This window comes from Macaca fascicularis, chromosome 20 (genome assembly GCF_037993035.2).
Source record: "Macaca fascicularis isolate 582-1 chromosome 20, T2T-MFA8v1.1".
Classification (NCBI taxonomy): Eukaryota; Metazoa; Chordata; class Mammalia; order Primates; family Cercopithecidae; genus Macaca; species Macaca fascicularis.
In genome coordinates, this window is record NC_088394.1 from 49,667,667 (window position 1) to 49,688,589 (window position 20,923).

At 36.8% G+C, this 20,923-nt stretch overlaps 2 protein-coding genes across 21 annotated transcripts in view; one reads left to right on the plus strand and one right to left on the minus strand.

Moving 5' to 3' along the window:
• Window positions 1-20,098, minus strand: part of RPGRIP1L (RPGRIP1 like) — a 99,402-nt gene extending 79,304 nt beyond the window's left edge. For 6 of the 11 annotated variants that reach the window (XM_074026697.1, XM_074026694.1, XM_065537715.1 and 3 more), the window contains exons 1-6: window positions 19,821-20,098; window positions 16,902-16,993; window positions 14,921-15,065; window positions 10,813-11,111; window positions 6,609-6,711; window positions 5,156-5,299 (exon numbers count right to left, since the gene is read on the minus strand). In XM_074026697.1, the coding sequence (XP_073882798.1) occupies window positions 5,156-5,299; window positions 6,609-6,711; window positions 10,813-11,111; window positions 14,921-15,065; window positions 16,902-16,986 (776 nt within the window). In that variant the 5' untranslated portion in view covers window positions 16,987-16,993; window positions 19,821-20,098. The remainder of the gene's footprint in view (window positions 1-5,155; window positions 5,300-6,608; window positions 6,712-10,812; window positions 11,112-14,920; window positions 15,066-16,901; window positions 16,994-19,820) is intronic. The other 5 variants (XM_074026695.1, XM_074026692.1, XM_074026696.1 and 2 more) reach the window with 1 other exon arrangement.
• Window positions 20,099-20,320: 222 nt separating this feature from the next.
• Window positions 20,321-20,923, plus strand: part of FTO (FTO alpha-ketoglutarate dependent dioxygenase) — a 462,015-nt gene continuing 461,412 nt past the window's right edge. For 6 of the 10 annotated variants that reach the window (XM_045381659.2, XM_065537718.1, XM_015442739.4 and 3 more), the window contains exon 1: window positions 20,321-20,481. In XM_045381659.2, the coding sequence (XP_045237594.2) occupies window positions 20,329-20,481 (153 nt within the window). In that variant the 5' untranslated portion in view covers window positions 20,321-20,328. The remainder of the gene's footprint in view (window positions 20,482-20,923) is intronic. The other 4 variants (XM_074026700.1, XM_074026699.1, XM_045381661.2 and 1 more) reach the window with 1 other exon arrangement.

Genomic DNA, 20,923 nt, shown 5'->3' on the forward strand with positions numbered 1-20,923 from the left:
AAGACCAAGCTGCAAAAGATATTATTGGGACAATTGGGAAAATTTGGATATGGACTGTATATTAGATGCTGCGGCTGTTTCATTCATTGTTAAGTGTACTGAATGTGATAGCTGTATTGTGGTTATATAGGAGGATGTCCTTGTTCCTAGAAGATACTTACTTGTAACTGTACAGAAGGTGAAGTGATATATGTACCTAACGGGAGTAAGGAAGGGAGAGAGGTGAAGAGAAGGGAAGTGAGGAATGAGTGAAGAGGAGAGAGAGAGAGAGGGAGAAGGAGAAATAGGAGAGAAGAGGAGATGAGAGATGTTGAGAGAAGAAAAGAGGCTGAGTGAAAGAAGACTTAAACAAGAGCAGGCTGAGTGCAATAATAGGCTTGTTGTACCATTCAAAAAGTATGCTAACGGATGAAAGGTTATGTGAGTGCTCCCTCAACTATTCTTTCCACTTTTCTGAAGGTATGCAATTTTTCAAAATGAAAAGTTGGGAATAACTTGGAGTGCTAGAAAGTAATCTTGTATCTGTGCACAGGGGAAAGAGTGAGCCCTTAAAGCCAAACTGTTTCTTATAATGCATGGTGCGAAAGGCCTCTCTGTTGCGAGATTTGACAGTCGGCTGTCTGCCAAAGGGAAAAAGGCAAGTCAGAGTGTCTGAAATACTTATGGGTTAAATTTCCTCCACTGGGACATTATGGCAGTTACATGATTTCTAATTAAGAAGGTAAACACCCTAACATTTATTTAAAAAAAACACTTAGTACAAACTAGTTACACATTTGTAAGAGTATAAATATTTTTGGAGTTGAAAAAGGTCAATAAATGGTAAAATCATTCTGATTTTAATGTTCATGTACATATGTTCACTGGTTACTGCTTTGAATTTAATTTAAGACGGCCTTTTTAATAAGCAGAAAATGTGCATTTTTATATTGTTTAAATTTAATATGGATTTTTCTTCAAAACAACACAGACATTCAGGCTACTTGTAAATGATACAAGATTTTTTGCTAATGAGGCATTATGTAGAACATATGCAAAAATCACAACTCAGTATTCCAAAATAGACCACAACAACAGGAAAAAACATGATTTTAATAAAAAAGAGCAGCACTGGGCTTTGACTTCAAAGCAATTAAGGGCTTTGGATAACCAAAAGTTTATGTCAAGCTGATGCCAAACCAAACTGGTCTATTAAACACATACTATGAAGAGTTTCTGTAATATTCTATGAAAAGGCTCTTTGCCATAAATATCAAGCGCTGCCACTCTGAAGATTACAACTACGTTAGGTTCATGTTTGAGAACAAGGAGTCCAACATCCAGATCAGGCTTCTAGAATTTCAAATCTGAAATAATGCATCTGTGAAAGAAAAGTTTAAACATGTTTCCCATTTTGTGATTTTTCTCTACAGTAAATTATACCAAGTTTTATATTCTCCCTAACGTTTTTTTCAAGTTTTCCATTAGTCTCAAAAAAATTGCTGTTACATATAAAATTATAAGCTATGTGTAAACATGTAAAAAAGGCATTGAAGATCCTTATTTTAAGCTATTTCCTCAGTTTCAACAACTGTATTTCAAGCAACAATATGCTATTCTCTATAGGTATCTTTCCTTCTAATCAAATAACATGTAAATTTTCAATTTTATAAAATCAGTGAGGTAGGTGACACACTGATTTATTTCTCTGGTCTCTGCAATAAAAGTTCCTTTGCCAGTAATACTCATTTTGTCTCTGCTTTTAATTCTTGATGTGACAAAAATAGACCGCTACAGAGTAAATAATATAGCCCCCTAAGAAGAGACTTACCTCTTCTATGTGTATATGTTGGTGTCTCTTTTTGGTAATATTTATAGTAGGAAAGTATGTATCCTTGTCTATCACTCTATTTCTTCTGTTGTTCTAGTTTTAGGATTGAAGGACTTTTGGATTTCCCTTTCAGTTAACACCAGCTCCTAAATGATCACATCCCTTTGGAAAAGGGAATGGCCAACACAGTGTCCACCTTACCCTATATGAACTTGAGAAATGTAACAGGGAAAGCAATCCTTGACAACCTTGTACTCAGTGGTTGAGTAAAGATGTGGACTGACCCAAACTTGACCTTGGCCCCTATGTGAATTTTTATATTCAGACCGTGTCTTAAACATGGCTGTTGGCATTTACTAAGATCACCATATTCAGTGTTGAGGTCTGGTCCTTTAGCACTGCTTCTCACAAGGAACCATTCTTGGTTTTTAAAGTAGGCCAAATCTAAATCTTCTTCCTACAGAAATATGAATAGCTCGTAGGTATTCAAGCTTATGCTTTAGCCAGAGTTCAAATTACATCCCCTAATTTAAATATGATTCTCAAAAATATTCATGTTTCTTTTGCCTTGTACTTAGAAAGGTATATAACGTCACTAGACATATAGGATTGCTCATATAATTTAATTTTACACACAGTTTTTTAGGAATAGAATTTTTAGAGGTAACACTAATCTGATAAATCTATGAAATATAAAGCTTTTTATATATTTTTAGTCCACTTCTTTTTAACAAGTCTGATATAAAGCATCCTTTCTTAGCTTCCTCATATATTACTACATACGTTTAGTTTGTTAAAAGATGAAAAAACTCTGAATCTGAAATGAAAAGCTAGAAAATCTTACTTGGTTTTTCTAATAAGAACCTAGCCATACAAGTATGATATCAAACTTGTTGGAAAGGAGAAAAATAAATAGAGTAACTAGGTCTGGTTTAAAAAAAAAAATCCAGAGAAATAAAAGAGACATAATAACCAAATGCTATGTGTAGACCTTATTTGGATTCCAATTCAAATGAACGGTAGAAAGACATCTTCACAGAAGTTTGAATATAAACTAGTTATTAGACAATATCAAAGAACTACTGTGATTTTTATTAGGGGTGATAATGGCATGGTAGGTACGTTTTTGAAAAATTCCTTTTCAGACAGAAATAGAGGTTGAGTATCTATGAGTGAGGTGACATGATATCTGGCTGGGGATAGTTAGGAAAATAAATGTGAGGGGACAGATGAACAAGATTGGCAAGATGCTGATAGTTGTTAAAGCTGAGCGATGTGTATGTAGGGGTTCAATATACTATTCTCTACCTTTTGGGTATGCTTAGTTAAAAAAAAAAAAAAAGAAACGAAAAGAATCCATAAAGGGAAAACATAATTCAAGAAAGAATATGTTAAAAAGATAAAGTATTGTTGAAAGCACAATGTCAAAGCAGAAAATGAATGATCAGGTACTAGGAACCAAAAAATGGCAAAAGAGGATTGGAAATAAAGTATCGTACATTATAAAATGTCAGAGATGACAAAAACAAGCAATCTGTATTTAATAAATGGTGCTGGGAGAACTGGCTAGCCATATGCAGAAAACTGAAAATGGGCCCCTTTCTTACATCTTATACAAAAATCAACTCAAGATGGATTTAAGGACTTAAATGTAAAACCCGAAAGTACAAAAACCCTAGAAGAAAACATAGGTGATATCATTCAGGATATAGGCATGGGCAAAGATTTCACAACAAAGATGCCAAAGCAACTGCAACAAAAGCAAAATTGACAAATGGGATCTGATTAAACTAAAGAGTTTCTGCACGGCAAAAGAAACTATGAACAGAGTAAACAGACAACCTACAGATGGGAGAAAATTTCTGCAATCTATCCATCTGACAAAGGTCTAATATCCAGCATCTCGAAGGAACTTAAGCAAATTTACAAGAAAAAAAAGTCAAACAACCCCATTACAAAGTGGGCAAAGGACATGAACAGACTTCTCAAAAGAAGACATCATGTGGCCAAAAAACATATTTTAAAAAAAAAAGCTCAACATCACTGATCATTAGAGAAATGCAAGTCAAATCCACAATGAGATGCCATCTCACACCAGTCAGAATGGCGGGTCAAAAAACAATAGATGCTGGTAAGGTTATGGAGAAAAAGGAATGCTTTTACACTGTTGGTGGGAGTGTAATTTGGTTCAACCACTGTGTAAGACCGTGTGGCCATTCCTCAAAGAACTATAGGCAGAAATACCATTTGATGAAGAAATCCCATTACTGGGTATACACCCAAAGGAATAAAAATTGTTCTATTATAAAGACACATGCACAGGTACGCTCACTGCAGTACCAGTCACAATAGCAAAGATATGAAATTGACCTAAATGCACACCAATGATAGGCTAGATAAAGATAATGTGGTACATATATACCATGGAATACTATGCAGCCATAAAAAAGAATGAGATCATGGCCTTTGCAGGGACATGGATGGAGCCAGAGGCCATTATCCTTCACAAACTAATGCAGAAACAGAAAACCAAACACTGCATGTTCTCACTTTAACTGAGAGCTAAATGATGAGAACAGATGGACACACAAGGTCAGGGTAATAACACACACTGGGGCCTGTCAGAGGGTGAGGGGTGGGAGGAGGGAAAGCATCAGGAAGAATAGCTAGTGGAAGCTGGGCTTAATATCTGGGTGACGGGATTATCTGTGCAGCAAACCACCATGGCACATATTTACCTAACAAACCTGCACATCCTATACACGTACCCCTGAACTTAAAAGTTGGAAATTATTTAAAAAATGTTTTTTAATGTCATAGATGAAAAGGCAGCAAGGATACTATCTACAGGTCCTACTGTCATCTTATCACAGCCAACAGATTGCAATCCAAACTTGGAATATTAGGGATCTTTTTAGGATTACAAACTGGTAGCATATTATGGAATTACCATCTTTTAAGGTTGAAAAAACTAATGCTGGACTTAATGTACAAGGTATGCCAACAGCTGAGTGCTTGTCACCCATACTTCTCTCAGTAGTTATAATATAATGGTATCAGAACTTCCTGCAATCTTGGCAAATGGGGTAAATGAACAGAGAAAACAAGATGAGGGTGATTTCCACCCATCAGAAGCTGCTTAAAAGCACAGCAGGTTAGGGAAAACTGTCCTTAGACTAGAGCTCTTGACAGCAGTTGGTAGGTCGAGCATAGGCTTATATGAAGAATGTTAAGTAGAAACATGATTTTTAAACAGACTAGATAAACTTATCCTTTTATGGCACATGATAAAGTATTTTAAACTAATTTTGACCTTATCCAAGTGATATTTCTGTTTTAACATACCTTTGATCTGTAGCTTGCTGTTCTCGAAGCTGAAGAAGAGATAACTCAATTTCATTTTCTTTTCTCCTCAACTGAGTTTTCAGGATCTCAGCCAAGTGCTCTAACTCCTCTATCTGGTCTCTTTGTGACTGAATAACATTTTCCCTGAAATAAATGGCCTTTGTAAGAACTTGTAGTTTGAGGAAAAATTTTCAGTAGTTAAGATCAGTGCAAAGAAAGTTCTTCATGAAAAAGAGCAAGCAGAAGTTAAAAAATTTAGCTTAAGTGCCTCTGCACACAGTGAAATAGTAGCAGATTAAATGTGATGATTTGGAAATACATATAGAACAATGCAAGATACTGCTTTTTATGATAAGATCCTAGGCAATGGATTGGACTTTGCTTTGATTCAATTAAGTAAGTATTTATTGTGCAGTACACCTACTATGTATGCCACAATCTGGTCTTCAGAATATTTATAAGCCTTTGTTCTTTCATATATGCACATCTGCTTATAACACCCAAATTAACACTTCAGAGAGAGGTGGCAGGAAATTTGCCAAGTATAACTTAGTGGTCTCTGGCATACATTTATGCCAGACTCTATCATGTCTGGCAGCATCATACCGTAATGAGCCTCAGGAACTGGTATAAACGTTGGCTTTTCAGGTGATCATCAGGTAACAAGATTATGTCTAGTCTTTTATTTTCCTGCAGGCTAATCATTGCTGTAATTGCTACTTAAAATATTCAAAAGGAAACATTTGAAGACTATATTATTCTTAAGCAACTATCTTAAATAGGATACTGTGTGCCATGTTTTCCTTTCTCATGAAGTATTGTTACTTTTTAATGATCAAGGTGAAGGCTTAAAGTGGAAACTTACCTTCATTTGTGTGACTCACAGACACTGAAACCATGAGGCTTGGATTAACTAGAAAAGTAAGCTAAATATGGTAGAAGTAACTTTTTTGAAACCATGATATGATGAAGAATGCAGTGCCACAGACTCACACGAAAACAAAATCTGAAATCCATATGTATCTGATAACTCCAAACTTTTATGCCACTCCCCAATTCTTTATTTTTTTTTTAACCAACAAAAGGGCTAATTGATTCAGGATCTAAAAAAATTACCTGTGATTTTCTGGGAATAAAAATGTTGCCTCTAAATCTTACACTATTCTAATTGACTAGACTTTATGCCATTCCTCTGAGGGTAAAATTATAATAAAGAAGACTATTCGATAAATCCTTCCATTGAGGCAGCTGGATAAGTTCTTCATTTTCCTCATTTTTCTGAGAACATGTTATAAAATATCTGTTGTTACCCTACAGAACATAGCTGTATTTCAGTGGAGCAAACTGTTTATATGTAGTCCAGTTTGGTTTAAAATAAAAGAAAGGGAAGGATTAAAAAAAGACATTATCAATAACCAAAGTTCTCAAATGACCACAAAAAAAGAACACATACAAATTTCTTATTTCTCCTCTGGCTTCTTCAAGTAAAGTGTTGCCATATTTTGTAAACATGGGATGTAGAGTTTCTGCTACATCTACATCTTGGAATCTTATACCTAAAAACAAAGTAATAAAATACGATTATAGAATTGAAGTTAGAAAAGAAGGATCTTTGATTTGCTATAATAAGGATATTTATAATAAAATCTTATTAAGTATTAAGAGGTATGTGTTTTATAGTACACAGAATTATAAATACACTGCCAAAGGGAATATATGATCTCAGCCACTAGAAGGCATTAAATAAAACACAGCAGCAAGTATTGCTCATTTTGCAAATCTACTGTAGAAATCAAATTACCTAGAAATAATTTTATTCAACTTAAGATTTAGACTCCTGCAGTAATTTCTGAAATAAATCACTCTTCTATCCAAGTTTTAACAATGTAAATAGGTTATAAAAGCTTGATTTTTCCCCAGTGCTTGTGATAAGGTTTTTTTTTTTTTTTAAAATTACTCATTTATATTCCTTGCCCTTAAATGTTTAAGTAAAAATGTTTTCTGCATTTTGATTTATTCCAACCCAATAAGAAAATCCCTATTTATGAAAAGGTACTTTGAGAATGGATCATCACTAGAATTCCTTTAAATAAAACATTTCCCTGTTGCACTTAAAATATTTTTTTCTTACAGAAATAATTATGTACAATTTTACAGAGACAGTCCCATTGTTAAAAATAAGATATATTCTTAATTATGTGAGTTATTTTACATTTATAGAATAAATACTAGAGTTTAAGGTAGATAAAGCATCACAGATGATTAAGATTTTTAAATGGAGAACAAAAAAACAAATTTATTCTCTTTAGAAAAGTTAACTTTCTAAAAGTGAGATTTAATTGCTCTGCATATTCTCAGTAAAGAGAAAATTTAAAAAAAGGAGAATTTTAACAAGAATAATGGAACTATTACTTGCTCTTTCCAAAGCAGTCAATACCTATTGCTGTAATCCTGAAAAATAGAAAAGGCTCTCCCTAAAACATTAAAATAGTTTACTGTGTTAGAATTTGCCAATTATATTGTTTTGGCAGTAATGCTAATTCTTACGCTTTTCCTACATACATCATGAAAAAATTCAACATTACTAGTGGAAATAAAAAATACTCAAAACATATCTTAAAACTTACAGTCTCATGTTGATTTGCCAATGGTCATATATCTATCTATCTATCTATATATATAACCTTTTAAAGATTGATACATAATATTTGTACATATTGGTGGGGTACATGTGGTATTTTGATGCATGTATACAATGTGTAACGATCAAATCAGGGTATTTAGGATATCTATCACCTTGATCACTTATCATTTGTGTTGGGAATATTTCAAATCTCTTCTGGTTATTTTTGAAATATTCAGTATGCTGTTGTTGCCTATAGACACTCTACTGTGCTATAAAACACTAGAACTTTTAATCTATCTAACTATATCTATGTGCCCATTAATCAACCTCTTTTCATCCTCCCCAGTGCCCCATACTCTTCCCAGCCTCTAGTAACTATCATTCTACTCTCCACCAATGGTTACATTTTAAAACCTTTGCTTTACAAAGATCTCTGTTCCATTGGTTCCTCACAATAAGTATTGTTGCTATATTACATTGATCACACATTTAGCCAGTGCTTTCCATCCTTTATCCTGACAAGGCACAAACAGAAAACAGTAGTATTTGTACGGCAGCTTGATGGTAAAGGCTGCTTGTGGCCAGAGAGGGGTTTTAGGGTTCTTAGCCAGCCATCTCAGGCTGAGATATTTTCTTGACAAGTCTGGCCTGTCTCAGCCTCAAAGGTGGTCCTGAAGAGCCTGTTAAGGTGTCAGTTTTGGTAATGATGCTTCAGGTTTACTCATAAAGACTGATTAAGAAAGTATTCATCTCTACTTAATGTTTTGTGTCACTTCCATGTCCTGAACTCTATCCTGAACAGTGAGAAAGGTCTGAATCACCAACAGAGTACAAATGTAAGCAGAAATTTAAACTATGTAGTCATGTTTTTAAGAGTCTGCTGATCTGTGGCTCTTAATTTCGCTATAGGGAGGAACTTCCAGCAAACTCTCCTGTCTGAACAGCAATTTATAGCACTAGATTAGCTTGCCATTTTAATTAACATTGACAATATTATGATTTTATCAAAGAGAAAGTCAAAACTTATATTTCTCTTCCTAAAGACACTTAAAAGCATGAATAATACAGAAACAAAACTTTGTGTTTTTTGTGTTAAGTGAACTAATAAAAGTTCAGTTTAGATTTAATGTAAAATCTGGGCATTAGACTTATTTATTTATTTATTTTTGAGACCGAGTCTCCTCTGTCACCCAAGCTGGAGTGCAATGGCGCAATCTCGGCTCACTGCAACCTCTGCCTCCCGGGTTCAAGCGATTCTCCTGACCCAGCTTCCTGAGTAGCTGGGATTACAGGCGCATGCTACCAAGCCCAGATAATTTTTTAAATTTTTAGTAGAGACGGGGTTTCACTGTGTTGGCCAGGATGGTCTCGATCTCCTGACCTTGTGATCCGCCCGCCTTGACCTCCCAAAGTGCTGGGATTATAGGCGTGAGTCACTGCACCTGGCCTAGACTTACTTATTTTTAGAGACAGTGTCTCACTATATTACCCAGGCTGGACTCAAACTCCTGGGCTCAAGTAATCCTCCCACCTCAGCTTCTCGAGGACTTTAGGTGTACGCCATTGTGCCCAGTGTGAACATTATTTTTATTTAGTATAAAAGGTCTTGCAGACTTTAGAGATCATCTTGCCCAGTTCCAGTTCCAGATGGCAAAACTAAGGTTCAGAGAGGATAGGTCACTTTAAAGGTAAAATATATTATTGTGGGAGCTACCATCTCCTGATCTCTTATCCAAGCTGTATTATTATCACTCCATTTTATACATGGGGAAAATGAGGCTGAGGTCAGTATTATCTTCCATGTAAAAAAGTTAAGCAGTGGCAGAATGTACTTTCTGATTTATAATTCATTATGCTTACTTTAGTTGTATTCAGAGTCTATTGCCAATCTCACATAGCTAGGAGTAGCCAAGCCCTTTCATCCTGCAGCTGCCTCCTGCCTGTGTGGAGGCCTTATTGACTTCAAAGGAACTCTATCTAGGGAAAAGATAGTGTTAACATTTTGGCTTGGAGAGCAAACTACAACAAATTTTTCTCCCTTTCTGTTCATGGTTTTTTTGTTTTGTTTTGTTTTAATTCTTCAAAGAATTTAAACTAAAGTTTTACATGCTACTTTATATCCCTAAAAATATTTGGTCTTTATGTAAAGTATATTGCAAACAAAAACCAATTAGAACTAAAACCTAATTTCCTCTCCTAGTAGTTGAAATTTTAAAAATGTTACTTAAGATATTTATTGAATTGTGGTTCCATTATAATAAAGTTTCTCTGTGGGTGAAGAGAACTGAAAATTTTTATTAGAAATATTTATGTTCTATATTGAGTCTTGTCTACACAATTGAATTACTTTGCAACTTGGGTACATTTTAGGTTATTAATTTTTAAAGTGAATAAAGTGATTGGCCTATGATCATTTTTAGAGATGGACGAGACCTTTATCGTCACTTGTTTCAAGGCTTTTACTTTACATGTAAAGAAAACTCAGGGTCACAGTGATTAGGAGGCTTGTCTAAGGTCACCAGCTAGTAAGTGGAGAAATAAGGACGTAACTTTTTAAACCCCTAGTTACATGCACATGCCACTGTCATGCTACTGCCATCCAATGAGAAAGATTTCAATACTTTTGCAAATTTTCGAAATGATCTTTGGATGAAGAACTTAAATGTGATCATTCAATACAGTAAATGTGGTCATATGTAAGCAAACTAGTTGGTTTCTCTACCTGCCTGAGTACAGTGTATTTAACCAACCCAAACTCAATTCAACTCATTTTACTTAGTTTCATACATGTCTCTTACGTTAAGGTTATGCAGAATGTTTTTACTAAATAAATTTGAGACTGATATAGTGATCCTTAAATAATCTTCTTTGACAATATTATTTTATCAAAGAGAAAGTCAAAAATTATTTTTCTCTTCCTAAAGACGCTTAAAAGCATGAATAACACAGAAGTAAAACTTTGTGTTTTTTTTTTTGTTGTTAAACAATCCAATAAGACTTCAGTTTAGATTTAATGTAAGCTTTGTTTTACCTTTCCTGGGGCATTCCTGTAAGCCTGCATTTTCATTTGCTTTTCTACGTCCAGTGTTAATACGAGATTGTACATTATTGTATGGAGTTTGCCTGTAACCCTGGGTTTGAAGTTGCTGTTTGGCTGAAATCAGTCTGTTTTTGAGGGCTTCATTTTGTCTTTCAAGCTCATGAACTTTCTCTTGCAGCTGCTCAATCATTTCTTCCATTTCCACATCTCGTCCGAGCCGCTTGGGGCCGCCACCAACCCGCTCATATCTTTTCTTGTCATTAACTAGCCGTATTAACTTGGTGGCCATTCTGGGGAAATAATAAAAAGATGAAAAGGAATGTGAGAAGTCAGCATAAAATGCATTCTGTTGAAAGGAACATAATCACTGTGAAGACTTCAGTGCAGAACCTGAATAATAAATTTCAGGTTTTGATGTAACTATTACTGCCTGTGAAGAATCCTTTGATGATAATTGAAACCACTGGGCAACAATCTGCTTTATAGCACTGACAAATAACAGTTTCCTAAGGCTTATCATTTAAGGTTAGTAAAGAGAGGACACATATTTACTCCATATGTTCCTGAAATGCAATTTTTAACGCATGACCTTATATAGGAATGCTGTATGCAGTTGAGTGTAGTTACAGATTGTGGATGTGGTGGGTTATATCTGCAATCCACAGTAAGTTAAAACTTTTGAAAAGTGTATTAAGACTGTGCAGCATTTAGGTAATATATTGTTTTCAGTTTCTCCAGGATTAAGACACACTATAAATACAAAAATGTTAGAATGCATAAATGCACACATATAAAGCCCAATGAAAAATCCAAAGGAAACCAAAATGCACCAATAAATGTTGCTTAGTGCTCCAGAAACACTTGTGTTTAATGGTAAAAAATAATTAGATGCAAAAGCATCATTTTAATGCTATCTTTAAATTTGGACATAAATTGTGCTTTTGACATATCAGGAGTTTATACCCTTGATTCTCTTAAGTTTTGATAAAAACTGGTTAGAAAGAACAAAAGACAGAAAGGGCACATGGGGGTGATGTAATATACACGTACGGAAAACATGCCTGACAGTGAATGGAAAAATCTTGGCAGGACAAGAAAGAAAAGGTGGCTTTGATGAGAGACACAAGTTCAAGACTTTACAAAATTGGTCGCACATCTTCAATAGCTGATTCTAGTTTATAGTGAATCTATTTTTATAAAGACCCAGACAGGAGATTGAAAATAAAACACACTTCATTTTTCTTTAAATGGGTTTTGCTTTATTTTAGCATGGTTATGGACAGAAGCTTTTACTTAAGGGAACCAAAGTGAAATAAAAAAATCCTTAATAGCTTTGGGATGTCACAGAACAACCTTTTTTCTGCCCTAAGCGGAGTCCGCTGTAAATGCGGTAGTAATACATGTCTATCTACACTTCTGGCTACTCGGCCTACAGCATGTGGCATCAGGGAGAGCTATGCATAACATAATCAGTTAAGATTGTTTTCTCCTTCCCTGGAGGCACATCCATTAAGCATGCTTTATAAAGGATATAGGATAATAAAAACCAAGATCCAAGAGTACCACAAACACTCTAGTAAAATAATCAATGGATTAGTTCCTTTTCCACCTAATTCTGAGAATGATATATCACTGGGAAATTTGGCCAGGTATCACAGTCCAAGAGGGCCACACACCCTACCTAGTCCTTTAATGAGTTTAGGGTCCTAAGCCCCACCCAATGGCCTGTGCATAAAAGTAAGGTTGTCATACAATTGAGATGTCAACCTAAATATCTGAATTTTCTGTTACAGACAGACTTTCACACAGAGATATAGATTACATTCAAAAGAAAGACACAGATTTAATGTAAAAAGGCAGTTAACAACCAGAGAAAAATAAACGACCCTAATTTTTAAGGCAGGAAAAGCACATCAATAGGGGATCTTTAAATTCTTCAAATGATGCTCAAATAAACTTTGTCAAGAAACATGATTTCATGTGTTTGTCTCGTAATAGCCATACATTCCATTTGTTGGATTTGATTATTTTATCATATTAATGAATCATACGTGATCTGGCAAAGTCTGAGTGCTTATTTAAAAAGGTAGTTTTGGCTAGACGCGGTGGCTCACGGCTGTAATCCCAACACTTTGGGAGGCCAAGGTGGGCGGATCACCTGAGGTCAGGAGTTCATTTGAGACCAGCCTGGCCAACATGGTGAAACCCTGTCTCTACTAAAACATAAAAATTAGCTGGGTGTGGTGGCAGGCACCTGTGATCCCAGCTACTTGGGAGGCTGAGGCAGGAGAATCGCTTGAACATGGCAGGCAGAGGTTGCAGTGAGCTGAGATCGTGCCACTGCACTCCAGCCTGGGCAACAGAGTGAGACTTCCTTTCAAAAAATAAAAAATAAAAATAAAAAAATAAAAAATAAAAAGGTAGTTTATAAAATCTACATTTACAGAAAATAATAATATTTACTTTTTTTTTTTTTGAGACAAAGTTTCGCTCTTATTGCCCAAGCTGGAGTCCAATGGCATGATCTCGGTTCTCTGCAACCTCCGCCTCCCGGGTTCAAGTGATTCTCCTGCTTCAGCCTCTGACTAGTTAGGATTACAGGCTTGCGCCACCACGCCCAGCTAATTTTTTGTATTTTTAGTAGAAATGGGGTTTCACCATGTTAGCCAGGCTGGTCTCGAACTCCTGATCTCAAGTGATCCGCCCATCTCAGCCTCCCAAGGTGCTGGGATTACAGGCGTGAGCCACTGCGCCCGGCCTATTTACTTCTTAAGGATAAATTTATAGACAGTTCTACCCATGTATCTAGGTCACAGTCAGTGGTGTGAGATTGAGAGGAATTTAGAGCTTTTGGGTCATACTGTTCATTGGATCATTACTCTCATAGCTAAGTAAAATAAACTTCCAGGAGGTTAAATGGCTTGAACATACCATAGGCTAGTGGCAGAGAGATAACAGAATGCATACATACAACTTGATTCCTAGATCAGTCCTTTTCCCATTAAACTACATGGCTCATTATTAAGTTGTTTTTTATTTTCTGGCTATGACAAATTACTAATGAGGTCAAATATGTGAATTCAATTCTTTTACTGACCAATTAGGTTTACAAAGAAAAAAAATTGTTAGGTGGTCATAACCGACTACATGCCTCTTTCTGACTGGCTGATGTGTGTGGGATAATGGTCAGAAAAGGAATCAGGCAAGTAAGTCACAAATCTTGAAAACAGCCCTCATCATGACTAAAACCCAACTCAAAGTAAAAGGCTTGCACATAGCAGGTCAGTGGGTTGTTAAAGTCCACAGAGTAGAAACTGAACTGGAACCACCTCCTCAGGATGAAATCTAAGCAGAAAAACCCTATTTTCATTCTTCAATGGCTGTCTCACCTTTTCTTTGAACCTAGAACATAAATATGAATACAGACCTGCTCATGATTACACATCTGAACACACGTTGTTTTTAATGCCGTCCCTTCAGAAGATAGGCACAGCATTTCTGAATAAAAAAGAATGAAAGAGTGTCTACTCTTAAGAAATCATTTTTGCCAAGATTTTTTGCACATAAATCAAAAGTGACAATACTGTTTCTTCAGAAACAGTAGAGACTCTTTGAAATCAATATAGAATCTAGTATAACCCAAGCAAAGTTAAATACGTTCCAGAGACTGAAGTGATGTTTTCATTAGTAAACCCCAAATCTTAAGAGAACGTGCATTCTAACAAGTTAGAATAGTTAGTTACTTTTTAAAACTTTCATTTTAAAATCAAGACATTTAAAACACAGATGCTTTGGCCATTTGCTTATTAAACTATAAATATTAAACCAAAAGTTATTTATAGATATGATATACTCCTGGCACTCTTAGCTATTAGCTTTTCTCTTTTAAACAGCAAATTCAGACATAATAAACACTCATTATCTTTTTGGTTTATTATTCTAGTTTGCAAGATTTTCCATTTTTAAAAATTGTACTTATTTACATCCTGCCTTGTTCCAAAAAAGATTCAAGGTGGGGTTTTCAATTAAGTTTATAAAATACCATACCCTTCAAATTTTACTGAGTCAAGAAAAAAAGCTAAAAGCTTTTTATCATAACCTTTTAATTTTATCCTCTTGCTTGCGGGCATGCTGTTTAAGTAAAATGTTCTCATCATGCAAACGCAAAAATCTGTCTTCCAGTTCCTCACGACTGACACGTGACACTGCCTGGCGAGACTTCATTGTCCGTGTTGTTGAAGCTTCTGCAAAAATGCCAAGATAATTAATTGTGAGGTTACTTAAAATAGTCTCTAAAAACTCTTGATATTAATATCACCTCTGATGCACTAATCTTAGATTTTTTCCTTTGGGACCTACAGTTAAGATTGCTTTAGAAAATGCTGTAGTATTGTTTACATCAATTATTTAAGGTAAGAGTAAAAATCTTTGCTATTAATACTTTACATACAGTACTAGGAATTTGAACAACAATAGTATCCATTCAAAAATGTATTCAAGTAGCCATTCTTTAAGAATATAAGACGGAATTCTGATTCAATAAAGACTTTTGAATTTACATGCTGAATGTTGTGACAACTAAGAGAGTATCTGAAAGTTATTTTTTTACAAAGGCAAGAGTAAGAGTAATTTGGTAAACATATTATGACTAAGATATTTTTCTGCACTATGGGTGTTTTAGAAAACAAACTATAAAAGTTGTAAGATCAAATCAAAAAACCCCTAAATTTAAAAATTATTATTTAAAAGCTTCACAAATAATTTCTCTATATACTACCTTATATAAATTTTAAGAATGTTTATACTCTTTAGCATGCATATATGATATCTTTTTACAGACGCTTAAATTTGGTATTTTCCATAACATTGTGAAGTAGGTCGATTTCCAACAATTCTCCAAGAGAAACAAAGAACAAACTGATAGAGACTAAGGTCCTGTGATAGGTTACTGAGGACAAGAATTGAACTCACAGAGTATCAAAACCCAATAAACTGCTTTGCACACTTAAAATTTATTTGTATTTTAATACCTGGTGCTCCCTGAAAGATCTGCAAAGCAAAGCTTACACATACTTTTTACTTTTAACAATAAAATATGTGTAGCCAAAAATTAGCTGGGCGTGGTGGCGCATGCCTGTAAACCCAGCTACACAGCGGGCTGAGGCAGGAGAATCGCTTAAACCTGGGAGGCGGAGGTTGCAATGAGTGGAGATCCTGCCACTGCACTCCAGCTTGGGTGACAGAGTGAGACTTCATCTCAAAAAAAAAAAAAAAAAAATTCTGTGTAGCCAAATTTTATCTTTTTCAATAAACAATACATTAACCACTTTTCTGGTTTTCACAGTGGCCATTTACACTGCTCTGATTAAAAAGTGTATGTAGATTCCTAAATGGAATGTATCTTAAATCCCTAGCCTTCTCAGGCTAGAGGGGGATTTCACATTTTCTATGAGCTGTTGATAATTGATACATGCATGACAGCATAGCTGACACAATGAACAAACAAAGATAAACACAGCTCTCTGTTCTAAATTGTTCTTTAATGTGGTGCTTTTCTTTCTCAATTTGAAAGTGCTTTTTAGCTCTACAGCAACTACTAAGTGATAAAAGGATAAAGAAAACCTTTAATCCATATTAATTTGATAAAAAAGTCACTATCATGTGAGATATTCTACTTCAAAGGCAAAACACTTAAAATATGGCCTTTCCTCCCATATAAAATTTAAACACAAAGAAATGTTTTAATACTGAATATAATTTAAACCAGGCAATTCGGTTTGGAGGCTTGATACTCTCTAGGTAGTTTCTACTGATGTAAGGAATTTTAAAAAGATGATTTATGTTAATTTTTTATCAGAACAGAGGGGGGATTGTACATTTTCTATGAGCTGTTGATAATTGACGCATGTAGTAAAATACCATATGTGTTCTAAACTCTCCATCTTTTTGTTTAGTACAATCAAGGACTATATAGTTACTTAAATGGTTTGGGTTGTATGAGTATCAGAAATACTTTAAATTAAAAGTAAAGAAGTCAGTGATCAAAGTTCATAACTGTAATAAATAACAGCTGGCCATACCTTGTAACCCTCCCATTCCAAAGAGGTTTAGACCTGTATCTTTCACAGGCAAGTCTCCTGCAGTCTCATCAGTTGGACCAGACATGGCCTAGCTGTGGAAAAAAGAAAATTCAAATAAACTCTTTCCAAGTTATTACATTAACTATGCAATGGAATGAATCAAATAAAATGAAAAAGGGACTAGAACTTTAATGGGCATCTTATTGTCCATATGTGCTGCTTGGAGAAGATGAAAGCTTCTACTCTAAAAGTACTACTACATTCAATCATGGAGACAGTGTTCCTTTCAACAGTATATTTCCTACAGTTTGCTTAGGAAATGAGGTAAGATTATCATTTAAGAAATACCTCCTCTCCATCCCTTTCCTCTCCCCAGCCTCCAAAAGAGAGCAGGTATCTTGGAAAAAACTCAGGTCAGGAACTTGATTCAAATGGTTGCTCTATCATTAACGAACTAGTCAAGCCACCTAAACTCTCTGAGTTTCAGTCTCTCAGCTTTAAAAAGGAGAAAATAATACCTATCTCAGAGTTACTCTAAGGGTAAATGGGATGAGTAAAGTAAAAGCACTGATCACATGTGCCTGGGATGTCAATATTACTCAAATATTAATTGTCTGCTTGATGCACAAATGAGTGGGCAGTTCCAAGTTTTGTGAAAGAGGTTTCGTTGCATAAATTTACCAACTGGTTTAGGTTTTTTTTTGTGTGTGTGTCTTGCCTTTGTTGCCATGAGGCTTAGGTTCCGCCCAGAGTTCAACTACTTCAACATATAGGCTGTCTAGCTAATTCTGGTATTTTTATAGTTTCTATTCTTTACAGAAATGCACACAGTAGCTTTATTTTGAATGTGGATATGAGTGGTCCACACAGTATCTAGTATGCAAAAATAAAGGATTTTATATTTTCATTTCAATCTACCTAGTAAGCTAAATGCAAACTGTGAATGAAGATACTCTAAAGGGCAGAGTTCTTAAGCTCTAGGATATTGGTTCTAGAATGTAAAGACCAAGAGAGTAGCAAGTTTCATTGTCTTCTTCACCTCTGTACTCTTTGATGCTAGCATAAAGCTTAGTGCATTCTGAGAGCAGGCATTCATTAAATAGTTGTTGAGTGAGTGAATGGAGTCCGTGGGGTTTCAGGGTCTGTGAACCCAGAGATGGTTTACCAAATTTTGTATGTATACGTATATATATAATATCTTTTAAGGAGGGTTCATAACTTTTATTATAACTCACAAATGGTGGAGAACCATTGCATTTTGCTGTTACAGAAACAGCTAACAGACAAATCCTTGGGAGATCATCTACTTCTTTTGGAAGTACTGCTATAGAAAAGGTCAATTTTTAGGATCCTGTTGACACACAGGCCCATGTACAAAAATGATTAGTTTTCCATGACAGAATTAAGGTCACTTTAAAAATAATGAGAATGATGATAATGATGATGATGATGTTGATGGTGTTAACATTCATTGAATGCTTATTATGTGCCAGGTACTGTTCTAAGTGCTCTGTTATAGGAATTAATGAAGTGTCTCGCCATATCCTTGTGAGGTTGTTACTCAAATGATTACCGCTTTACAAATGAGGAAGCTGAGACACAGATTAGTTAACTAAGGTAGTAGTTGGAAGTATTAATAGTTGTGTCTGGTGATATTTTTGGTTGTCACAACAAGGAAGGGGGATGCTACTGGTATCTAGTGAGTAGAGGCCAGGGATGATGTTAAATATCTTACAGTGCTTAGGAGACATAATAATGAATTATCCAGCCCAAAATGTTAATAATAGTGTGGAAGCTGAGTAATCCTGCACAACGCTGCAATGCCTCTCCAACACCATCTCATGTTATCCTTCTTTGCTCAGTATGCTTCACCTACATTATTCTTTACTTTCCTCGAACCCCCCACACCCTTGTGTACTCAAGGCCTTTGTATTAGCTGGCTCCTCAGTCTTTGGAGTTCAGCTCACTTCCTCAGACAGGCTTTCCCTGACCATCCTATGTTAGAGTAATCTTCCTTACATTTCTTCACTGTTTATTTCTTTTCTTTTCTTCTTTTTTTTGAGACACGGTTTTGCTCTGTTGTCTGGGCTGGCCTGGCATTCATGGGTTCAAGTGATCCTCCCACCTCACCCTCCCAAGTAGCTGGAGCTACAGGTGCGTGCCACCACGCCTGGCTTGTTTCTCTTATAGCAACAGTCTCTATCTGAAATTATCAAATAAATTATTGTTTGTCTCCATGAAAAAGGGATAAACATCTTGAGACGGGTATTAGTCTTGTTCACAGCTGTTCAGGAACAGTGCCTGGTACAGGGTAGGAACCAACATTAATATATATTGAATGATTGGCTGGGCGCGGTGGCTCACACCTGTAATCCCAGCACTTTGCGAGGCCGAGACGGGTGGATGACTTAAGCTCAGGAGTTCGAGACCAGCCTGGCCAACATGGTGAAACTCCGTCTGTACTAAAAATACAAAAATTAGCTGGGTGTGGTGGCGCACGCCTGTAATCCCAGCTACTCGGGAGGCTGAGGCAGGAGAATCGCTTGAACCCGGGAGGAGGAGGTTGCAGTAAGCTGAGGTCTTACCACTCCACTCCAGCCTGGGCGACAGAGCAAGAACCTGTCACACACACACACACACACACAAGAATAAAGAAAAAATATTTATTTGAATGAATAAATGAATACCAGGCACTGAGATTAAAATGGCAAGCAAAATCCCCACCTTTATGAAGCTAGCAAGTTATGGAGGTAATCAGATGATAAACAAATAATATATAATTAAGCAAACAATAGAACACTCAGGAGTTTTAGGGTCAACCAACCAATTCCTAATCCAGGGAAAATGAGCAAACTGTGTTAGGGACCTACAACTTGCAGGATCTGGATAGAGATGGCAATTAGCAGCATCAACTCTCACCTTCATGGCTGGGATACATTTCAGGTTGGTCCTGGATGTGAGGATAAAGGGCGGGCTGTGATTCAGGCCTGAGGATGTGGAGGTGTCTCGGGCTGGGCTGCTTTCACGCAAGCAGAACTCCAGGGCCTTCTCCAGACCGCAGAGCGGACCCTAGGACCCTGGCCCGCGCTGCAGTGGGGAGGGTCCGCAACCTCCACCCACCCCCATGCTCTCGCATCCTCCCGAGTACTCACCGCTCCACTGGCCCTGCAGCTAGCTACCGTTGCTATAGCGCCGACAGCGTGGCGGGCGGCTGGCCGAGAGGAGCACGGGAGAAACATGGTAGGCACCCGTTGCCTCCTGGGAAATGTAGTTCTCCTTGGACTCCAGCCTGTTTGCTCGCGGTGTAGAGGACTACGCTCTTCCAGCAGTCGGACCTGGGAAATTCTCCTGTTCTAAATCCCGAGGCACTCGCGGGCGTCGCCGCGGTGCATTCTGGGAGTTGTAGTTTTCTCCACTCTGAGGGCGAATGGCCCCGGACGGGAGCAGGACGCTGAGAGAACTACATGCAGGAGGCGGGGTCCAGGGCGAGGGGATCTACGCAGCTTGCGGTGGCGAAGGCGGCTTTAGTGGCAGCATGAAGCGCACCCCGACCGCCGAGGAACGAGAGCGCGAAGCTAAGGTATGTGGGGCTCCCGGGGCTTGGGGATCTTCGTGCGCTGTGAGCTAGTATCAGGGAACCGGAAGGGCTTGGTTTGATGGCGAGCGGATGCACAGTGTTAGGCTAAGGGATGACAGGGCCTTGTCAGCAAGGGACCTGGAGACATTGGAGGGGGTGTTACAAATTCTTCTTCAGGATGCAGGCCAAGTCTTGTTGGATCGGCTCAAAAATGAGAAGCAGGATACCCATTTCCTTGTCCTTCCTCTGCACCTATTCCTTGGTTAAATTTGTAGCCATCTCTGTGCCTCAGTTTACCGGATTCTCAGGTGACTGTGATCATACCAGCTGTGCTTTCTCATAATGGTCTCTGAGGACTGAGATCGTCTTAGATGAAATATCTGTGCGGTCAGCTGTGTTTCTTTGGAACAATTGTCTCAGTGACCGGCTGATAACAGTTTGTGTC